This window comes from Myotis davidii, unplaced genomic scaffold (assembly GCF_000327345.1).
Source record: "Myotis davidii unplaced genomic scaffold, ASM32734v1 scaffold266, whole genome shotgun sequence".
NCBI lineage: Eukaryota > Metazoa > Chordata > Mammalia > Chiroptera > Vespertilionidae > Myotis > Myotis davidii.
Genome location: NW_006300032.1, coordinates 3,868,729 through 3,889,231, shown reverse-complemented (window position 1 = coordinate 3,889,231; position 20,503 = coordinate 3,868,729). Strand labels below are relative to the sequence as shown.

Sequence of the window (20,503 nt, the reverse complement as noted above, 5' to 3'; positions counted from 1 at the left end):
GGAGCTAGGAGAGGGAGCTGTCAGTTCTCTTTGGAGAACCAGGAAGGTCTTCCCTAACAAATGGTAATGGTTTATCTCAAAAAAAAAGAAATGTGTGGTTTGGCTGGTGTGGCTCAGTGGTGAGCATCGGCCCAGGAACCTACTGAAGTTAGTGAGCTCCTGAGGGTAGCAATTTTTGTCATTAATCTTTGGATCCCCTGGGCCTGCCCTAGCACCTGGCATAATAGTAGCACTCAATACATATTAATGTTTCAACCATTGATTAGGGACATGGTAGGAAATTCTGTCAGATAAACAAGTCACATTCTGGCAGCTTAGGGAGTGTGGACTGAAGGAAGCACTGCAATGAAAGGAAGGGGTAGACATAAGTGATGTCATGTTGGAAGAACCAACAGGCCTCAGAGACTGATGGGATGGGAGGACTGAGCGTGGCTGGAAGATGAGTTCTCCCCAAATACAACCGAAATCTACTCAACTCCTAACAATCAAACTGCAGGGGTTTTCACAATGAAACCAAATTTGGAGGGAAAGATTCCAGGCTGGATTTACAAACTAACATCTAATTAAAACAAGCAACCATAGACTTTTGAAGCAGCGACTATACATTATTTTTGGAGAAGCAAGCATCACTACAGGCATTCTCCAGTTTGTTAATTTCCGGCTTCTGAATGTTTGGATGTGGCCCCACAGAGGAAATTCTTGGGAGGCAGCTAGGTGTGTGTGCAAAGCTTAGGTCTTGACAACTGGCAGGCCTGGGTTTAAGGCCTTCCTTAGCCCCTCACTAGCTATGCAAACTCTCAGAGAAACCCGAAACTGTATTACCTATGAGTTAATGATGAAAATAGTAGAATTATGTAAAGATTAAATGAGACCGTGTAAACTGGGCGCTTCATAATTGTTAGTTCCGCTTTCCTGTGCTGCCCTTCTTTTCTTATTCTCTAGGATCCCCTGAAGTACCCCAACTTCCAACACAGTTCTAGCCAAAACATACTTTTATTTATAGCGACTGCCCCAGAAAGGTTGTGTTTATAATCGAGTACTCCATTGTCTTTTATTCTGTGCCAGCTTCTAGGCCCCCTCAGTTTCTTTCCATCTCCCTGGTGCTCATCTCCAAATATGGTTTCGCCAGCAAATTTCCAAGTATCCTGTTATTCTGTCTTTGAAAAGATTATTAATGGAGATGTTAAATCAGGCTGACATAAATAACAATGCTTAAAGCAATCCTCCGGACACTTTTGTTCTACTCATCAGAGATATGGTGTCATCTATCATTAGGTCTTGTTACAGCTTTCCAGCCCCTTAAAAACTCACACGAAGACACTCATTTCACTTGAATTAATCTTGCAAGTGACCGCTCATGAGTTACGGAATTATATGTCACCACAAGATAGAACATCTGTTACATCACACTAACCTATCACTTTCTTCCCTCATAAATCTTGACGGTCAAAACAAATTAGTCTAGCATGTTATTTCTAATAAACAGTCTCTTTTGTTGTGTGTGGCTCATGCCCAAAAGGAGATAATAGACCCGTTGATAAAAGTAACAAAATCTCATCACTGGTTCCAACATAGTCAAGTGATAAATAACGAATAATGACTCTTTGGCGAGGAGAGGAATGAATAGCACTAAAAGAGCGCTTACAGGTCAGTATCAGACTGTACCTCATGGAACTAAATCCTACAGCGTCCCGGAGAGAAATTGCTGTCTGAGCTCAGAACCAAATATAGTGGCAGTTTTCCTGAACTTGCTTTTTCCTAATAGATCGTTGGTTGTGTTACTCACAGAGGTTCTCTTTTCTCACTTCCTGAAAAAGTTGAGCATTATATGGGTGGCTCCGTTATAGCAGCGGGAGGCATAATGATGGAATATTTTCCTCTCTCTCTCTCCATTTAGACTCCATGTTGTTTTATTTGTTTCTTTCCCCTCACCTTTTCATTTCATTGTGGCACAATAACACAATATAAAATTTACCATGTTAACCGTCTTAAGTGTGCATTTACATTGCTGTGCAGTCGCCACACCATCCCTCTCTAGAACTCTTTATATCTTGCAAAACTGTGCACCCATTAAATAATAACTCCCTATTCCCCCAGCCCTGGAACCACCATTCTTTCTATCTTCATGAATGTAACTACTCTAAATACCTCATATAAGCAGAATCATGTAATTTCTCCTCACTTTTAATGAATGCTATCTTCCTGTATTTTTTCTAAGTTTTATAACCCCCACTTGAAACAAAATGGAGAATGAATAAATAAACAAATAAGGAAATAGAGCAAAATTATTTCCAAGGACCTAGATGAGTCCCATTCTACATGTATACATATCAAGTCAGTAGTAAGGCCATAATGTTTGCTGACTAGAATAAAACACTGGATTGTAAGAAATATTCATTATTTCAATAGTTAATGTTCAGACAAGCAGCATATTTAAGATAACAGTGGGGTCAAAGGAGAGACTGAACATAGTAAAAGTTCCTGCAAGGAAAGAAATATCAAGATAATGGAACAAGGAAGCAATTGTAGATTCAAACTGAGAACGAATGGGCTAAGTGCCAAAACACTAGGTCATAAAGATTACGGACAGACCTGTCCCTATCGCAGTGGGTCGCAAACTTTAGCGTACATAGAAATTAATCGGTACAAACCCACCAAACCAAAACTGTATTGACTGGGCCTCAGGAGTCGGAGTATGTCATCAGCTTCCCAGGTGGTTTACGGAGAAGGTTTCCTATGCGTGTTGACAAACAATGGTGAGTGTAGTAGATCAGAGAGACTGTGAGGCCTGCCTCTATTTGGTTGAGTCGTATAATCTTGGTGTATCTTATGCATATGGCCCCATGGTATCCATTACTACCTTTTTGTATCTGCTTCACTTTCTTCTACATCGAGTGTTGCCTGACCAAACTAGCAAAAACAGTGGCTGAAGCAGGAGTGAATGACACTAGAAATAGACCTTCATTCAGTCCTCCACTGTAGGGCCAGCAAGGGCCACTATCCTATCATCCGTGTAGCCTTGAGAATAGGCCCTATGATTGTTTTATTTTGTGTTGCTTTTTCAGTCTGCCTCTTTGTCATCAAAAGGGGGCAATGCTGGCCTCAGGGAAGCTGTGTTCAGCATGAACGATCAGTATGTAGCTTCTCTCTCGTTTATAGCTTTAATTTTCTCTCTAGAATATGTCTGTGCTGGAAAATCACCATTGGCGATCTACAATTGGCATGCTTCGAGAATCCAGGCTTCTTGCTCACTTGCCAAAGGAAATGACGTAAGTAGTGCAGAGATGAAACACACTGATGTCCACACATAAGAGATAAGCCGCTTTCTCTAGGGCACACTCGAGACCCCCCGGGTTAATGGTAGGGAGCCAGCTCGCTGTGCTTCCTGCCTGCACTCCGCATTGTCCATCAGAGGAGATTCATGTCAGTTACGGCAACCCAGAAGCCAGAATCTCTCTGTGAGCTTTGAAAGGGCCTTGAATCGTCTCTGACCTCACGTCAGGAAAAGGAGAATAAACAGCCCTCCCCTTTCACACTCTTCAGCATCAACACTCTGCTTTGCCAAATTCCTGTCTTTTCTGTTAACAAAATTGTCCTCCTGTGTAGACACAAATAATAAATATTTATCAAAAAAGAACACAGGAGTTCTCAAGCTAGCTTTAAGACTAGTTCAATGACGTTTGTTTCATAATTGCCAGTCTCAGCGAAAATAAAAGTCAGGAATTTTTTTCTAAAATGTCTTTTGTTAAGTAACTGAGTTGGCCCAGCAATTTTTTCTCCATCAATTTATGCAGGTCTGTGGTATTTAAAACAGAATGGGAAATACTAGTTTCCTGGTCTGCTGTTTGTTAGCCCGAGTATTTAGGCCTAGTCCCACTAAAGCCAAGGCCAAGGCCCTTGCCTCACTGAATGCATGGCCCCAAGGTAGCTGCTGTACTGTCTACCTAGGCCAGCACAAATTCTGATCTGTGAAATTAAAATGCACAAACCCGAGGTAGCTAAGAGAGAAGTAAATAAATAGGCTTCTGTAACCTTCTTTCTGAAGGGCACACAGCGTAAGGTCAGGTTATGTCTCCCCATAAAACAGGCACTATGCTCTGGGCTCCTTGGCTTATTCCTGGCCATCTGATATTATCTCATGCTGTTTCCTAGCACCCGGAGGAATGTTGAATTTGCAGGAAGAATTTCAGTTCTGATAACTTTTTACTCCCAGAAACTAAAAAGCAATCCTCATGCATGAGATCAAAACTTGTGTCTTTTACTAAAACAATACATTGCAAAGATCAAGGAAATGCAAAAAGAACTAAGAACTAGAACAAGAAATCATGTAAGAAGGAGATGAAATAGGAGGTTAGTGGCAAGGTCAGCTAAAGAAAGAAAGGAGAATGGAGGGAAGGAGAATGAGGACAGGAAAAAAACAAAACAAAAGGAAAAACAGAGGACTTGTTCCGATAATGCCCACATTAATTCTGTGTTTCTCAGTTCATATTCATTTCCTAAGATACTCCTACTCATCCCTATGGATTCCAAATAAAAGTCCCACATTTTTTATTTCTTTATGGAATGTCTTTGCTTTTGCTAAAAGAATCATTGGTATGCAATAATATATGTGAAAGGGCTTTATAATGAAATTTATCATCATCGTAACAGGATTATTCCTTCTATCCTCATGTAAATGCTTTAAAATAATTTTTTCTGTTTTTAAAAGTAAAGGTTAACTGTACAAACTAAGGAAAGTTCAGAAAAGAATTAGCTTAACCATAAATTTAAAAACATAGATTAAGCTACACTAAAAATTAAGACTTCATTTTACCAAAAGACATCATTTTTTAAAAGTAGAAAGACAAGCCATATTATGGAAGGAGATATTTGCAACACATAATTGCCAATGACTATCATTGAAAAAATATTTTAAAACTCTCAGAATCAGTAAGCAAAAGGGAGAGAACACCAGAGAATAACAGAAACTTCACAAAAGAAGAAATATCAATGGCAAATAAACACATGAAAATATGTCCTACCTCATTTTAATAATCAAGGAAATTCATATTAAAACTATAGGAGTTGCATGACAACTCCCAGATTGACACTTTTGTTTTATTTTCTCTATACCATTTTTTACTAATATATTGCTTGCCCATCTATTTTTAATGGTGCCTTAATCAACCACTATCATTTTTAAGTTCCAGTATCTGTTTCCAGCCTACCTGGGTTTTTTTCCATTTATCAATCTTTCCATCCCACAGTATCAGTCACTACTATGTCTTTATTATTACTGTTATTATGCTCTTCTTTCCCCATGGAAATCTTAACATTTGAGCTTGTTTCAACTCTATAAAAGCACAACCCAAACTCCTATGATTCTGTGAGTCTTTTTGTCCTCCGTAAAGCATACATTTCTACTTCGCTTTCAATTTTTCCACCCATGGGAACTGTGAAAATGTAAAAACTACCACAACTTTGTTCACCCGAGGTTTCGATCACTCTCTACAGTTCTTGGTCTGAGGGCAGAAGCCATGGTGGGTGAGAAATTCACTCTTGCTCTGTGAGGGACTGGAACATTGTGTAATAAACAATATCAAAGGCAGGAATGAGATTGCAAGCCACCTGTTGATGACAGAATCAATCGCCCTCCTCAAAAGGATTTTCTCTCTGTGTGTGTTTTCTCTTTCATTCTTGTGGATGCAGACAGGATATTGAACAGCAACTGGGCTCCTTGATCTTGGCAACAGACATCAACAGGCAGAATGAATTTTTGACCAGATTGAAAGCTCACCTCCAAAATAAAGACTTAAGGCTGGAGGATGTACAGGACAGGCACTTTCTGCTTCAGGTAAACAACAACAAAGCCATTATTCTTGCTGGGGTAACAACACACAGTGACACGATCAATAATGTTAGCACATTTGAGAAGGAGTATCTCCCGTGGTATGAGTTAGAGCAGTGGCCTACTTTATGAAAAGCTTTGAGACACATGAAATTTTTAAGTGGTTTCCAAGCAAGCAAAATCTGCGTTTCGTGTCAGTAAGTTGATAATATCTCACTCTTCCTTGTTTGGTAACTGCTTCACCACAAAGTAGCCACCCCTCTGGGCAGTTGCACACAGTAAGAATCTACCACATCTTGTTGCTTGATGTAAAATTGACCACTGTGATACCTGTGCAGTTTTAAAAGGCTGTTTCTATAACACAAAAGTATATTATGTTAACTATGGTACAAATAAAAACTTAAGAAGCAAGTAACCTTCCTTTATCTAAAACCTATTTAATCAAACCCTGCTTTACTTAAAGTCATTACTACCTAAAGTCATATTTTCATCTGAGGCTCAAACATTTTCTCTCTGTGTGTGTTTACCAAGTCTTAGCATTTTTAGGCACCAATAATTAAATTGTTTCAACTGAATTAATTAAATCATATCAAACCCAACCCTTTCTGTGTCATTCTATGGCAAGAAGCCACTTGCAACCTGAGAAAAAGAGGAGGAGTGGACGCCAGAAGTAGAACTCTGAGTTGGTATCAAACCAGCGCCTTCTTCTTGATCCTCCATTTTCTTTTGTCTTCCTTTTGGCACAAAAGACTGAATGGATGGACCCTGGACTCATCTGAATAGATCAGCTTTAACCAGGGGGCTGGAGCTGCAGGTGGCAGACTGGACTGTGCAGTCTTTTCTGCTCCATGCCTCCATGCTGCCCCCTAGCTGTCCAAAGTGACCCTCCTTCCCAGGAAATGCTCTCCTGCAGCCCTGTATCTTCTTCCTTCCTCTTCCCAAATTAGTCTTCTCTTCCCTGAGTGCCACAAAGATCAACCAGGGTCTGATTTTAGAGACTCAAACCAAGTTGTGAGTAGCTGAAAGATTTGGCCTGAGCACTTGCATTTCAAAGGGAAAGCTAGCTAACACAAATAAATTTGGAGGGGACTTCTGCCCCTTATCTACTCCAACATGTACTGGTGCCCCCATTAGCCAGGAAATAGAGAAGCAACCAAATTTGCAATTTAATATAATGCAGGCTCTCCCAGACCCCAGCACTGTTAGCAGCTCTATAATCCCAGGGAACTGGATCAAAAGAAACAGACCTTGTTGGTGAGCAAGACATACCACAGGAGCCCATCTGGGCTGTGGTCTCTCTGCAGCTGGTGGTAAGGGGCAGAATCTACTTCTCTGGGAACTCAAGGTAATCCTCCTAGGATCAACATCACCAAGAAAGTGACATCCCAGATCCAGGCCAGTTTGAGGCAAGCTGGGAGGCCTCGATTTAGTTCTGCAAATGAAACACTCCTAGCTTGATATGACCTAGCTCCCTGGCTGACAGTCCGAGCTTGTTCACACACACAGACACGGGAACATAAATGCAAACACACATCATTTAAGTGATCCATGCGGTTGGCCATTTTGGCCACTGTGAGAGTGAGGTCCAAATGATCTCACTTGAGCCTGGCTGGGGCCCCGGTGGCCTCCCTCCCTGTGAGAGGTGGGGCAGCAGAAGGAACCAGGCCCTGGCTTTCCTTGGCCAGCACACCCCAAGTCTCCTCCAGAAAGCTCTGTGTCCTTGGACGGTGGCTCTTCTCTCCTTCTCACTGCTATAAAGTGGGAATTCTGAATGAAGGGTTTGTGTGTGGTGAAGAAGTGTTGTTTCCTGAAGAGACACATCAGGGAGGCCCTGTGTGGACATGGTCCTGGCACCAGGAGGCACTCTGGCGGGTTGGACAGCCCCCTGGGCTTGGGGTGCATTTGCTGCTGAAAGATCACTCTCTGACAGTCTCTGCCTGCCCTGTCACTTCTCAGATTGCCTTGAAGTGTGCTGACATTTGCAACCCCTGCAGAATCTGGGAGATGAGCAAGCAGTGGAGTGAAAGGGTCTGTGAAGAGTTCTACAGGCAAGGTTAGTTGCAAGCCTACAGCTGCGTTTTCACGACCCCTCCTCCTTTCAGGCATTTGTCCTAATAAAACAGGAAGTGGCTAATCTATCATGACATTTGTTCTTTCATCAACTCTTATTATCCTAACCTTTCTCTAACTCTCTTGCGAACCATCCATTCCTTTTTTGGAAATAATTTCAAAATAAATAACATTGACTTATTACAGAAACAGGTAGTAATGAGGTGCAATAAAAGTGAGTGAGAAAGGAATATATATTTTTTTAATGGTTTCCCTCTGTGGATATAAAAATGTGAGGGACAGTTTGATTTTTACCCTGACCTTCATTTTAATGAGCTGAGCACAGCCTAAAAGCTAAATGCCATCCGCGGTCAATGTTTTCCACTCTGACAGAAGGCCTTCACTCCTTTTGTGTTCCTTCCCCCTCGCTTTCTCAAATAAAGCTAATAATGAAATAGAACATCGCTGGCCAAGAATTAATTTCCTCCTCTCACATAGATACATGTAAAGTCAAATGGCCCCAAGTTAGGGTATAAAGTTTAAGAGATCAAACTCATTCGGAAATAAGGCACAGAATTTGAGCAGGATCTTGCCATCAGGTGGGATATCAGCCTTTGCACACAGTTTTGCTTCTCCTGGCCTGGTTTCCATGCTCAGGATGTTTGTTCAGGCGCAACAGTGCCCTGATGTTAGTGACGGGATCAGGTGTGAGCGGCTGAGAACAAATAAAGCCTGATGTGTCCCACATACCAGCTCTGGGGGAGGTCAAGTAGCAACAGTGAGCCTTTTGGAGAAGCCTCCATCTAAAGATGTGTCAGTGACATTGTAATGGCCCTGAAGACAGAAGACAAAGCAGAATGGATTAGGTTGTGTGGGGCCAAAAGGCTCTACTCACCGCCTCTTTTGCTCAGAGGAAAAGTGCTCACGTGGCTCCCACAATCTGTGTCATTTCACTGCAGTTGGGTGTAAGTGGTTACAAATCAAAAAGGTCAGTTCTAGTTGCCCGTGATATAAAATCTCCACTGAGGGAAAAACAAAGGAAAATAGGATGAAATTGGAGCAGAGAGGTTGCAGATTTGATATGATACTTCCTTTACTGTGGGATATAGAAAATATTGGGATAGCAGAGTGAGAGGAGGGCTAGGTTCTTCGTTCTTGGAAATCAAACAATGGAAAAGAGAAGAGATTCCACTCTGTCCCTCTTGGTTTTGACTCAATCATGAGCTCCTGTTGGCATTTATTGCAGTTTAACCCCTTCCTTTGGTTAGCTTGCACTCTTATTTGGACTATGAGCAACTCGGGGACCCTGTCACCTGGACAGATTGTAAAGTCCACCCAGTTAGTGCATCAAAGTTGTTGTCTAAGTGCAGAGTAAATAGGACCAACCAAGAAAAATAATCTGTGAGATCTCTGCCAAAAACTGGTTGCTGTTCTCAGAGTATGTGCACGCGCAGCCTCATAAAAGGAACAACCTAGAACATCTGTTACTCTGATCACTAAAGGTGAGCTTCCATGCCCTTTGCCCTGGCATGTCTCCTGGCAGAGAGAGAAGGTAGAGAGGGCATATTGGGTCCTTGTTATTTAATTGCATGTTGGTCTAGCAGAAGTTCAGCCAGTTTAAGAAAAGAAAGCAAACTCTTGCCATCCAAACTACACGTCCTCCATATTGAATTGATATTTTAAAAATTCTTTATCATTTTGATTAATCCTATCTGGCTTTCAGTTTAGGATTTGGGCTTCCACAGACTGCTAATAGTCCCATCTAAAGTATCTTTAATAACTCGTGGTGTTGAGCAAAGGGCAGAGAGAAAGGAAGATGAAATTAGGAAAACAGTGTTAAATTCTGAGAATGGGGGTTAGGATTCTACCCCTTCTCTTAATCCCTTAAGGAAGTAGAATCTCTGTCCTGTTGGAAGTACAGATGGGTGTCTTCTCAATCAACCAGATTAGAGTTAGGCAGAGTGAAAGTAGTGGGGGGAAAGGCAAGAGAAGAATAAACAGGATTTGATGCCTCAATGTGGAGGGTGAAGGAAAGGGAAAAATCAAAGACGATCCGTCCAAAGTGTCAAGATTGGTTGAAGAACCACTATTAACAGAAACAGGAAGGTAAGCAGTAGAATTGGCTTTAGGGGAATTCAATTCAGTATGAAACAGTGGCACGCCCCGTCCTCAGAAGGCGATTGTCATCGGGCTTCCCTGAGCTCCTCAGGTTAAGCCAGAATGATTGCCTCACATCATTCCTGAGAATCGCCAGGGCACAGACACCAGGGGAGGCACAGCTACAGTCTTAGAGAAAATGAAGGAAATGTGGCATCTCTGAGGTCCTGCCTCAGCGGTGAAGTGCAGACATTCTGAAGCCTGACTCCCTAGGTTGGAACCCAGGCTCCCCTCTTTACTAACAGTGTGACCTCGGTCAACATACTTCCTTTCCCTGCATCTCAATTTCTTTATCTGTCAAATGGGGATTACAATGAGGTGGTTATGAGGATTTAAATAATTAGTTAATGGTAAGTAGTTAATTAATTACATAGGTAAAATAATTAAGTTAATTACTTAGGTAAAATGTTTAGGGCAGTGCCTGGCACACTGTGAGTGAGCATGTATAAATGTATTTTTAGCTCCTCTAGTTTGGAGGGGCACGTTCATACCTGTAAACCCAGCTAATCTCTGAGGACCAGCTTATCTACTACTTACCCAGATTGTTTTTTCCCAGTGCAGCAATTACCCACAATTTTTCACCCTCAGGAAGAACCAATAACAGTATTTTGATAAAGCTTTGCATGAAGCATTTCTCCTTTGGTTTTCTAGCTGACATAGGGATTAAAAAGAACTATCATTCTGACCTTTATACTTTTTAAACCGTCAGTTATATTAGGTAAAAGTCTAAGGAATGAGAATGAAAGATATCAGACCCTTATTTCTGATACCGATGAGACCTCCTGGTTCCTGGCCTCCATTTCCTACCTACTTATCATTTCTGGTTTTTCAGGTGAAACCAGACGAGGGTCAGGAAGAGTGAAAGGTGGGGGAGAAGCATAAAACCTGTGTCCTTAGCCTATAACTTAAAGCCAGAACGTGCATTTCAGGTTAGGAATGCCCATTCGTCGTGCCCTTGTTTTTATAGAGCTTGTTCGAAAGTTTATTTTTGTCCCAGAGCACAGCTATTTACAACAAGCCTATTATAATTGGCCATTGACACTCTGATATTTTAAATTTTCACAGAAGCTGCCAGAGCAAGACAGGGCGAATGGAAGCAAAAGCCTTCCTAAGGATAACAAGGCAGAGAACAGTAATGCACAGAATCACTTCTTCCAAATAGGCTGATGAAACTACCAACACTCATTTGCATAAGTTCTAGATTACCAACAAGTTTCTTCTTTCTTCTTAGGTGACCTTGAACAGAAATTCGAACTGGAAATCAGTCCTCTCTGTAACCAACAGAAAGATTCGATCCCTAGTATACAAATTGGTGAGTCGAATTCAATTTTAATTTTAAAGGAATATTTTCAGCACCTCTGCCAAGCATCACAAAGAAAAGACGATCTACAGGAAGGGTTTGAAAGGCCCAAACTAGAGCTTTAATCAATGCCCCTGTGAATGACTGAGTCCAAATAAACACCGTAATCATGACTAACCTACTGGGTAATTACCAATTGAGAAGTAATGAAAGCTTGGGTAAAGGCTTTATTATAAACCCTTAACTAACCTTTATTAACTTCATTAACTAACCTTTATTAACTTCATATTTCAGAATTAAATCAAAACCAAATAGAGTAGAAGGAACGTCATAAGAATCAACTCTTTGCTGCTGAGGAGCAGATGAGTTCACATTCTCTTTAGGACTTAACGGGTGGGAAGTCAGCAGGATCGGCCTTTAGGACCATCCCAGTTTGGATAACTGTGGCTCGTCCCCAGCATTCCACCTCCAGAGCTCAGGCCCAGATCCATCCCGGCCCTGCCAGCCATGCGATGCCTTGTGGCCTGGGTTTCTGTGCTTCTCTGCTCTCCTTCAAAACTTACCTTCAGTCCCACTCTCCTAAGCCCACACTCTCAAGTGTCCATTGCACTGAACTGTTAAACTGTGATGTTAATGAATCTAAAATAATTATTACTTTTAAAAAGTTATGTATAAGATGGTTAAGCAAAGCAAACTGGACATTTTAGGTACCTTAGGGGGGAAATATTTTTGACCCAGTAAGAATTTCCATCACTCCTTAAACACTCTACCAATTAATTCCATCTACATATTATGAAGCATGTTTTTCTTTTCCTTACAGTGCCCTCCAATTAAAACCACTCAGAACTTTAACATCTATAATATAATAAAAGCATTATATGCTGATTAGACCGGACCCCCTTCTGGACAAAGCCAGGGCTGCTGTGAGGGCCAAGGCAGCCACCTCGGCTGTGAGGGCCAAACCCCTTGCATGAATTTCGTGCATCGGGCCTCTAGTTTTACTTATAAGCAATGGCCCTAACATGTACCAGTTCATGTTTTTCACCAGTTTCCACAGGCCTCAGACAGCTTAGTGCATTCACAAAGTTGCAGACCTCAGAGCCTCAAAGCTTAATGCCCTGACACTGGGAGGGAAAGGGCACCAGAAAAAAATAAGCTTAAAATTGAGAAAACCAGAGCAAGTTAATATGATATGCTTACAGTTGAGAAGAGATAAACCAAAGAACTTACATACTTATATGTATATCCCATAGACGCAGACAATAGTGCGGTGAAAGCCTGGGGGGCGGGGGGGGTGTGTGGATAGGGGCTTGGCAGAGGAGGGGAAAGGGGGGAAAATAGGGGACATCTGTAATACTGTCAACAATAAAAATATTTCTTAAATGATTCACTTATGATCGCTGAAATTCAAATCAAATCCTCAGTCCCATAAAATAAGATGAAGTAATCCTAAGGAAATAGGAACAAAATTAACCTAGTTTCAAAGAATTGAATGGAATCTACAAACATTAAGATAAATATGTTGGAATTATGAGATTATTGGTTGTCCTTTTTTTCCTTAATATTGTTCCGTTGTTTTTACCATTAAAGTGATTCCTACCCAAAAAAAGGAAAGGGGGTTTTATTAAAAATTGAACCCAGGAAGAATCCGGGGCAGGTGAAGCCACAGAATTGCTAGGAGAGGGGAGGAGGAACAGTGTTAACAGAAATGCAACCTTGGCCTCCCTGGACCCAGCTCCCTCCAGTCGAGGTTCCACAAATGTGATTCAAAAGGAATACACCCCGACCAAACTCCTAATCCACTGACCCACTTTGTTAAGCTCTGGAGAGAAAAACTTGCCAGGCACCTGTGAAAGACACTTGGCACCACCAAAGAAAAACATTCACATTGTTAAGCACACAACCTGGATTTTCACGATGAAGCTGATTTCAGAGATTCTATCCTGTTGTCATGAGAACACATTTATTTTGTCAGATCATACATCCTGATTTTCAGCTCAGGAAAATGTGGTTACCATAGATACCTGTTTTTAAAATGGGATGGGGACTAAGTGACTAGGAAAATCCCCTGGCTGCTACACCAGCACACCAATAATAAAGAGAAAAAGAAGGTGATTATAAAACAATCCTTAGTCATATATCTTTGTCTCTGTTTCACATCTCCCAGCTGTGTAGGTTCAGGCTTGGGAGCTGTGGTGTGTAGAGCTAGATCAGAATGAACTGAAAAAATCCAAACAAATAGATAGAGTCCAATGGGGGCTGCAGGCCTCAGCGTCCCAGACAAAGGTTTTCCCAGTGGGTCCTAAGTAATGCAGCAATTTCCTCTGTCTTGGTTCCCCTGGGACTGAAAATGTCCTCTCTCTTTTCCCAGTCGCAATCCACATGGGAATTTCCTGAGTGTCATCCCAGGTTTAGATCTGATTTTCTGTTTAAGTCGTTCATATTCACCCAAGTGGAACTGGGACTTCCTATCTCCTACCCCACCCACCCCACCCCTGCTCTCCTCTCCATCAAACTCTACCTTTTGAAAAGAAGATATTGGATTGAAAGAATCTCTGGTGACATGTGTAGAAAGATGAGGAGAAGAGGCTTTCCTTCAATCCTTGTTTACTCTAAGGCCGCCATCTCTCCTTTCCCCCTTCCCACCCCTTCAAGAGGACAATATCCTGGCAAAGTCCGTTTGCGTAGCAGAGGGAGGTTCCCAAGTCTGGTCCTGCGTTAAAATGAAAGCCTGCACTCATCTGAAAAACAGTCTGTCGTTCAGACTTTAAAATGGCTTTCCTATCTTCTGTAAGAGGTTTTTATACAGGGCAAGTGGAAACACAGAGGTGTAATTCTGGAGTACCTTCAGGAAGAAAATGAGTTGATTTTTAAGTATTGGATTTTAAAATGTTGGCTTTGTCATGTTTTTATATTTAAGGTAAACTTGATAAATATTTACATCTAAAACATTATCGTTTTGCAAACTATCTTTTTAGATATCTAATCTTTGTTAAGATGAAAGATATTAGAAACTAGATATGGAGATTGTGAAGGAGGTGAAGAAAATTCAGGAATAGGAAGCAAGAAAATTCAAGAATGAAATACTTACTTGCTCACTCCCTACATAACCTTATTAAAATACAGACATAGCCCTAGCTGGCTTGGCTCAGTGGATAGAGCATCAGCCTGCAGACTGAAGGGTCCCAGGTTCGATTCCAGCCAAGGGCACATGCCTGAGTTGCGGGCTCGATCCCCCGTGGGGGGTGTGCAGGAGGCAGCCAATCAATGATTCTCTCTCATCATTGATGTTTCTATCTCTCTCTCCTTCTCCCTTCCTCTCTGAAATCAATAAAGAAATATATATTCTTAAAAAATACAGACATAAAGTCACTGGCTTAACTTTCCTCCTCAGTTTGGGTTATCTAAGATGATCTCATAATATTTAAATTATATTTCACCTAAGATGAGATAATGCAGAAATGTACAGTAACATTCTGCATTGCTACATCCTCTTCCCATCTGTATAGCATCCTCAAAGGCCAAGGATCTACTCTTTGTCTAATGAAAAGATAATCAAATCCAGCCTCATAATGCACATGCTTGTACACATACAGGATGAGTTGGTGGAAGATTATTTTGCTGAAAAACACTTGCCTTTTCTCCCCGCACCTACATTTCAAGGAAATAACAATAAAACCTAAATATGTATATGTTTGTGATCATTCTAATAATTCCTGCCTAGACTGAAAGTTATCTTTACTTTCATAAATTATGTTTAATATGAAACACACATTAAGAGTGAAATATGATTAGAAAGCAACAAGTCTAAAATAATTAAGAGAACAGGCATGCAAAAATAGAAGTCTAATATCAAACAGTCTTATCTAATTAAACCAAGACTTTTATGTACATAAAAATCTGTATTGAAGATGAACTTTTATTTACCTACTGTTAGTTGTTTAACATAATTGAAAGTAAGACAAAACTATGAAAGGATAATCCTTAAAAAAGGTTCTACAGGCTAATGTATGAATTCTTCAGACGGCCTAAATCAGTGAGGTGCCCCTTGCTGACTTCATTTTCCCTTTCCTGCCTCCCCACCCATCCTCCTCAGTTCTAGCACAGACTTCCTTCCACTTGTTTGTTTATGTCTTTCTCCCTCTGTGAGGAATAATAACCAATATTTACTGAGTGTTTACTGTGTGCCAGGAGTTTTCTAAGCATTTTACATGTGTTAAGCCATTTCTTTGTCATAACAACCCTGTGGGGCTGGTACCCTTCTTAACTCCCTTTTACAAATGAGGAAACTGAGGCACGGGGCGGTTAAATGCCACGCCTAAGAAGACATAGCTCATGCCCCTTGGCTGCGGGTAGGAACCACATTTACTTTGCCTCCATATCCCCGGGCCGAATACATAGTGGGCCCGGTCGTGTCTGTGAGGGAGAAAGGAGTATGTTTTCCTGCCCTTGTGGTGATGCGTGTGGCCTTGCCTGTTTCAGGTTTCATGACCTACATCGTGGAGCCACTCTTCCAGGAATGGGCCCGTTTCACCGGAAACAGTGCCCTGTCTGAGAACATGCTAAGCCATCTTGCACACAACAAAGCCCAGTGGAAGAGCCTGCTGCCCAAGCAACACAGAAGCAGTGGAGGTGGCTGTGCTGGTGGCAGCCCAGACCACACAGACCACGGGACTGAGAATGAGGAGCAGACTGTGACTGAAGGCATCGCCCCCTAGTGCCAGCCAGGCCTGCCCCCTGCTCTGCACACAGAGAATGAGAACCGCCTTGAGCAGAGACCTCCTGAGAGGGGAGTTCTAGGAGCTCTTCACCATTAACCCAGCCACTCTCTGGGTTTCATCCTGGGGCTCTTTGGAATGCCACCTTGCTCCCACTCACCTGCCTCCCCTCCTTCTTCCAAGTGTACAGAAGCCATTCATCACCTCAGCATTAGCTGCCGAAATGAGCAACTCCATTCAGTAACATGGGAGCCGAGTCCAGGGGCAGGCCTGCCCCTCACGGAGAAGACTGGGAGAAAGAAAGAGGTGCTACTGCCATGTCCCCACGGCCCTGGGTCACACTGTGACAGGCAGCAGTTCCTAAGTCCAGAGCATTTTAGCATTTGTCATCTGACTGCTGATCTGCATGACAAAAACACCAGCATATTTGGAACTCCAAGGATATTGGTCTTAAGTGCAAGAGCACAGATGAGAGCATGAGAGAAAGAACCTTCTATTTTAATAATAATTATTATTATTATCAAATAATAATAAATCTTTTTAACTTTTATATTTTATGCACTAGACAATGGATCTAAAACTTTGGACTAAGACCCAAACTTGAACAGGGGGTTCATCGTTTTGTTACTGACTTTATGCCACTTTGGGTCAGAGATTTGGCATCTTCTCAATTTAAGAATCCACGTTTCCTATCCAATCCGAGGGGAAGGTGCTGTACAGTTCATTCCTTTGCACCATTAGCCAATCTATCTTTTATCAATAACTCAGTTTCAATGACATGTTTATATTCACCACATGTATATTTTCTGTAAATACCAAGCGCTACTGATTCCCATGCCAAAATACATGAGTATTATGGGATTGCTACCTGTATAAACAACGGCACTGTGAACAGAATCCTGTTAGTTTTAATACAAGAGAATGCATTTGTAAATATGGTATAGAGTTTATTAATATACTATTGTTTGCAGATAAAGGCCTTAACTTTAAACATCTTTCATCTTCTGAAAGCTGCCCAACTTCAGTCCTCACAGATGTCCTTCTGAACTTCCTTCCCCTATCCATCTTTCTGCATCCCAGCTAAGGTCACAAATCAAACCCAATAAAGTCTTGGAGGAAAGATTCTGGAAACTTCACGTGCATTCCACTTGAGACCACAGCATTTGATCTGTGGCACCAAGCATCATTTCCTCAGATTAACAAGACCCTTCGGCCAGCCTGAAGTCACTTTTCAACGCAGCGATGTTGCACATTCTGTCCCCCGAGCCCCCGATGAGCTTGTGTTTATGTGACTCTTGTCATGGAACATGGCAGTGGGTCAGCCTTGCAGGAGACATGGCAGGTCTCAGGAGTCTCTATGGCCCTGTCACCTAAGCGTCAGGGAATTCCCTGCCCGCCGCCCACCCTCCCGTTCATGACTGTAGTACCAAAGCACCTTTGGTTAATGGTTGGCGTGCATTTCTTTGGTGTTCGTCATAACTGGATTTTTCTTTTTCTGTAATTTCATGTGAATAGCTACCCCCCTGTTTAGCTGAAGATGGGTGACGCTATTTAAGTAGAGAACATATTTTCTCACAGAATTTACCTTTCTGGCAGGCATTCTGCTGAATCACGGCTGTCACTAGCAGAATCAGCTGGGAATTTTGTGGCCATTTTTCTTCTGCACACACTTGGCTGTAATTCAGCTTGTGACAGTCTTCTCCAGCCGGCTAACCTTTGTGCATTGAACCTTCTGTGTAGCAGCCCCAGCATCACTAACGTTAGGCGAAAACCGGCACTGTCCTTTCTCTTTACTGTAAACGGGGTGGAGGTGGAGGTGACTTTATGATAGTGTCTGCCGCTATCCAGCTGTTTCACAATAGAACGCCGGTAACTCTCCATTTCCTACGTGCGGCTTTCATTTCTCCTAACACAGAGATGAAATGTTGGAAACTTGACGGGACTGTACGAAGTTCCTGCAGAGAGACTAAGGCTTTGGAGTTAAGGTTTAGGAAGAGTTGGGAACGTTGGTTATCGTTTTATTAAATATGGAGAGATTGTCAGATCGTAGTAAAGAAAGTGTGGAAAACTCATGAAATGGATGGATTTGATAAGTTGAAATAGTTGGTAGGGGTAAGAAGGGAAGTTGTGGAAACTTAACACTAACTTTATTTTTTTCTGTAATAACTATGACCTGACAGAGGATTCTTTAGTGCTGTAATACTCGGAAGCTCTCAGCTTGGTAGGGCCCCAAAAGGGAAGATGTTGAATGTATTCCTGCTTCCAAACCTCACTTGTGTTGGTTTGATGATGCAGAAAGGGCTTTTGAGTCGTCTGTTTTTAATGTCCATGAGGTCAAAGCAAGGACAGCAGCTACTGGGGACAATACAGTAGAGATTAGAAAGAAAAGGCTAGTTTAGCTCTACCTTGACTTTAGGAAATGGACTTTGTTTAAATTATATTTATATTGTATCTTAAATAAATAATATTGGGGGCGTTTTTACTAGTTCCAACTTTATAGGGCCAAAGTATTTATGCGACAATTAGGTCTTAAAGAAAAAGTCACGGAGAAAACTACCAAATATCCAGGGGGTAAGCCTATGGAGCAGCTACTGGTGCAATAACAATCAGAAGTAAAATGAGACATGATGCATTTGTGGCATTTGTGGCCTCCGTTCAGTCATCTGGAGATTTCTTGAGTTCTTTATTTTTAGGCAAAACAAGAGAATGTGAAAACATTTCTTTCTTGCCTACCAGTAGCTCTCTTGCAATATTTCAGTGGAAGGAGTCCAGTTACTAGTCAAGACACAGCTGCAGACCATCCATGGACCTTGTCTTCACATTCTTCTTCTGGTCCATGGGCCACCGACAGCTGACGTGACTTTAATTCTTTCATTGCTTGAGAAGAAAGGGTCAAAGGGCTATTTTTAGTAAGCAAGGTAAAGTTGAAATCAAATTAAAAGAGAGAAAGAGAATATATAACACTGCCAGGCCTGGTAGGCAAAGCCTGCTTTTCTTTGTAACAGCCTCTGTGAATAGTTCAAACCTTGTTCATGAATCCCTGACCCACCCATAGCCTGCGAGGCTGAGTCAAGATCCCAGTTTCTAGTGCTTAAGGCTTCCCGCAAGGGGACTCAGAGCGCATCCTGCAACACTGTCCTTATATAGTGCTTCCTACAAAATGCAGGCCTGTTTTGTAACCTTTTCTCATGTAGAATCAGATATGCTCATTGATTTGAAAATTGGTTATGAGCTTGTATCTCACTGTATTTCTTACGCTTTGTTCTTTTAAGCAAATCCTTAAAATTGTGTTGTTTTGTGTACACAAGTAAGTTTTGGGGAGGGGAAAAAATAAACACCTTGTGAGTTTTTGCTCAAAATGTGGCCTAAATATCCATTGGCATGTCTAGATAAACAATCAAAATAAAGGTAATTTCTTAAAAATATAACAACATGCTAATATCCTGATTCTCACCAAGTAACATGTTACCAGCTATCCAATTGGATTCAACAAAAAGGATCCCGTGCTAAGTAGAGGAAACATCCAAGAAAAAGAGCACAGATGCAGATATGGGCCATGAGACTTCTTCCACAGGGGGGTTGCAGAAATGAAACCGTCCATACTGGGCTTTTCTTTTTTTCCCACTTAAGCCAGAGAGATGATTGGAACAATTTTAAGTTTTAGCTGGTATGGTTTGAAAATTGCCTGTCTTGATCATCTAAGCAACGACGTATTTTCTTATTCAATTGCCTGACATGCTTTAAATTCTAATATTCCAAGGGCTGATTTATTCTTCAGTAATTTTCCCCATTTAAGGAAGCAATATGGTAGAGGTTTAAAAGTGTGGCTTTGGAGTCAAACTGAGGAGAATTCAAATCACTGTTAATCATTTGCTATTTAACCCCAAGTAGTTAATTTAATCTTTCTGAGCCTCCTGTATAAACTGAGAGTGACACCTACCTCCCAGAGTGCGGTCAACATTTGAGACATACATAACGTATAGTTTCTAGCAGAAGGAGTGTACTCAACAAATGTAAATGTCTATATATTTTAAAGAAAAAAATCTACAAAGTGGGAGTTGGGATACATCTTTTGCTTTCTCTAGGTTGTACAATTTTTGTGCAACAGGAAACACAAGACCAATTAATAGACACTGAACATGATTGTAACTACAGGTGACCAACATGACTGTAAAATAATCCTTATAATATGAACAAAATGTTATAAAAGTGTATGATAGAAGACGAAAGTGTTCCTATGGAACTAAATACCTAAGATCAGAGAAAATAAGGAGCTATCTTCTTTTTTTAATATGTTTTTATTGATTTTAGAGAGGAAGGGAGGGGGAAAGAGAGAGAGAAACATCAACATTGATAGGCCACCTCCTGCACATCCCCTACTGGACTGTAACAGCCCATCATGGACTGTTTCATAGCAAACAGCTCCTTGTTCACTCGTCTGTTACATTCTCA

At 41.4% G+C, this 20,503-nt stretch overlaps 1 protein-coding gene across 1 annotated transcript in view; it reads left to right on the top strand.

The window, feature by feature from the left end:
* The window catches only part of PDE7B (phosphodiesterase 7B), a gene marked incomplete at its 5' end in the record, with an annotated part of 34,026 nt that extends 16,112 nt beyond the window's left edge, over positions 1-17,914 (top strand). The window contains 5 exons of the mRNA XM_015572062.1: positions 3,178-3,269; positions 5,689-5,833; positions 7,784-7,880; positions 11,265-11,345; positions 15,816-17,914. Of these exons, the coding sequence (XP_015427548.1) occupies positions 3,178-3,269; positions 5,689-5,833; positions 7,784-7,880; positions 11,265-11,345; positions 15,816-16,051 (651 nt within the window). The remainder of the gene's footprint in view (positions 1-3,177; positions 3,270-5,688; positions 5,834-7,783; positions 7,881-11,264; positions 11,346-15,815) is intronic.
* Between the last annotated feature and the right edge of the window lie 2,589 nt (positions 17,915-20,503).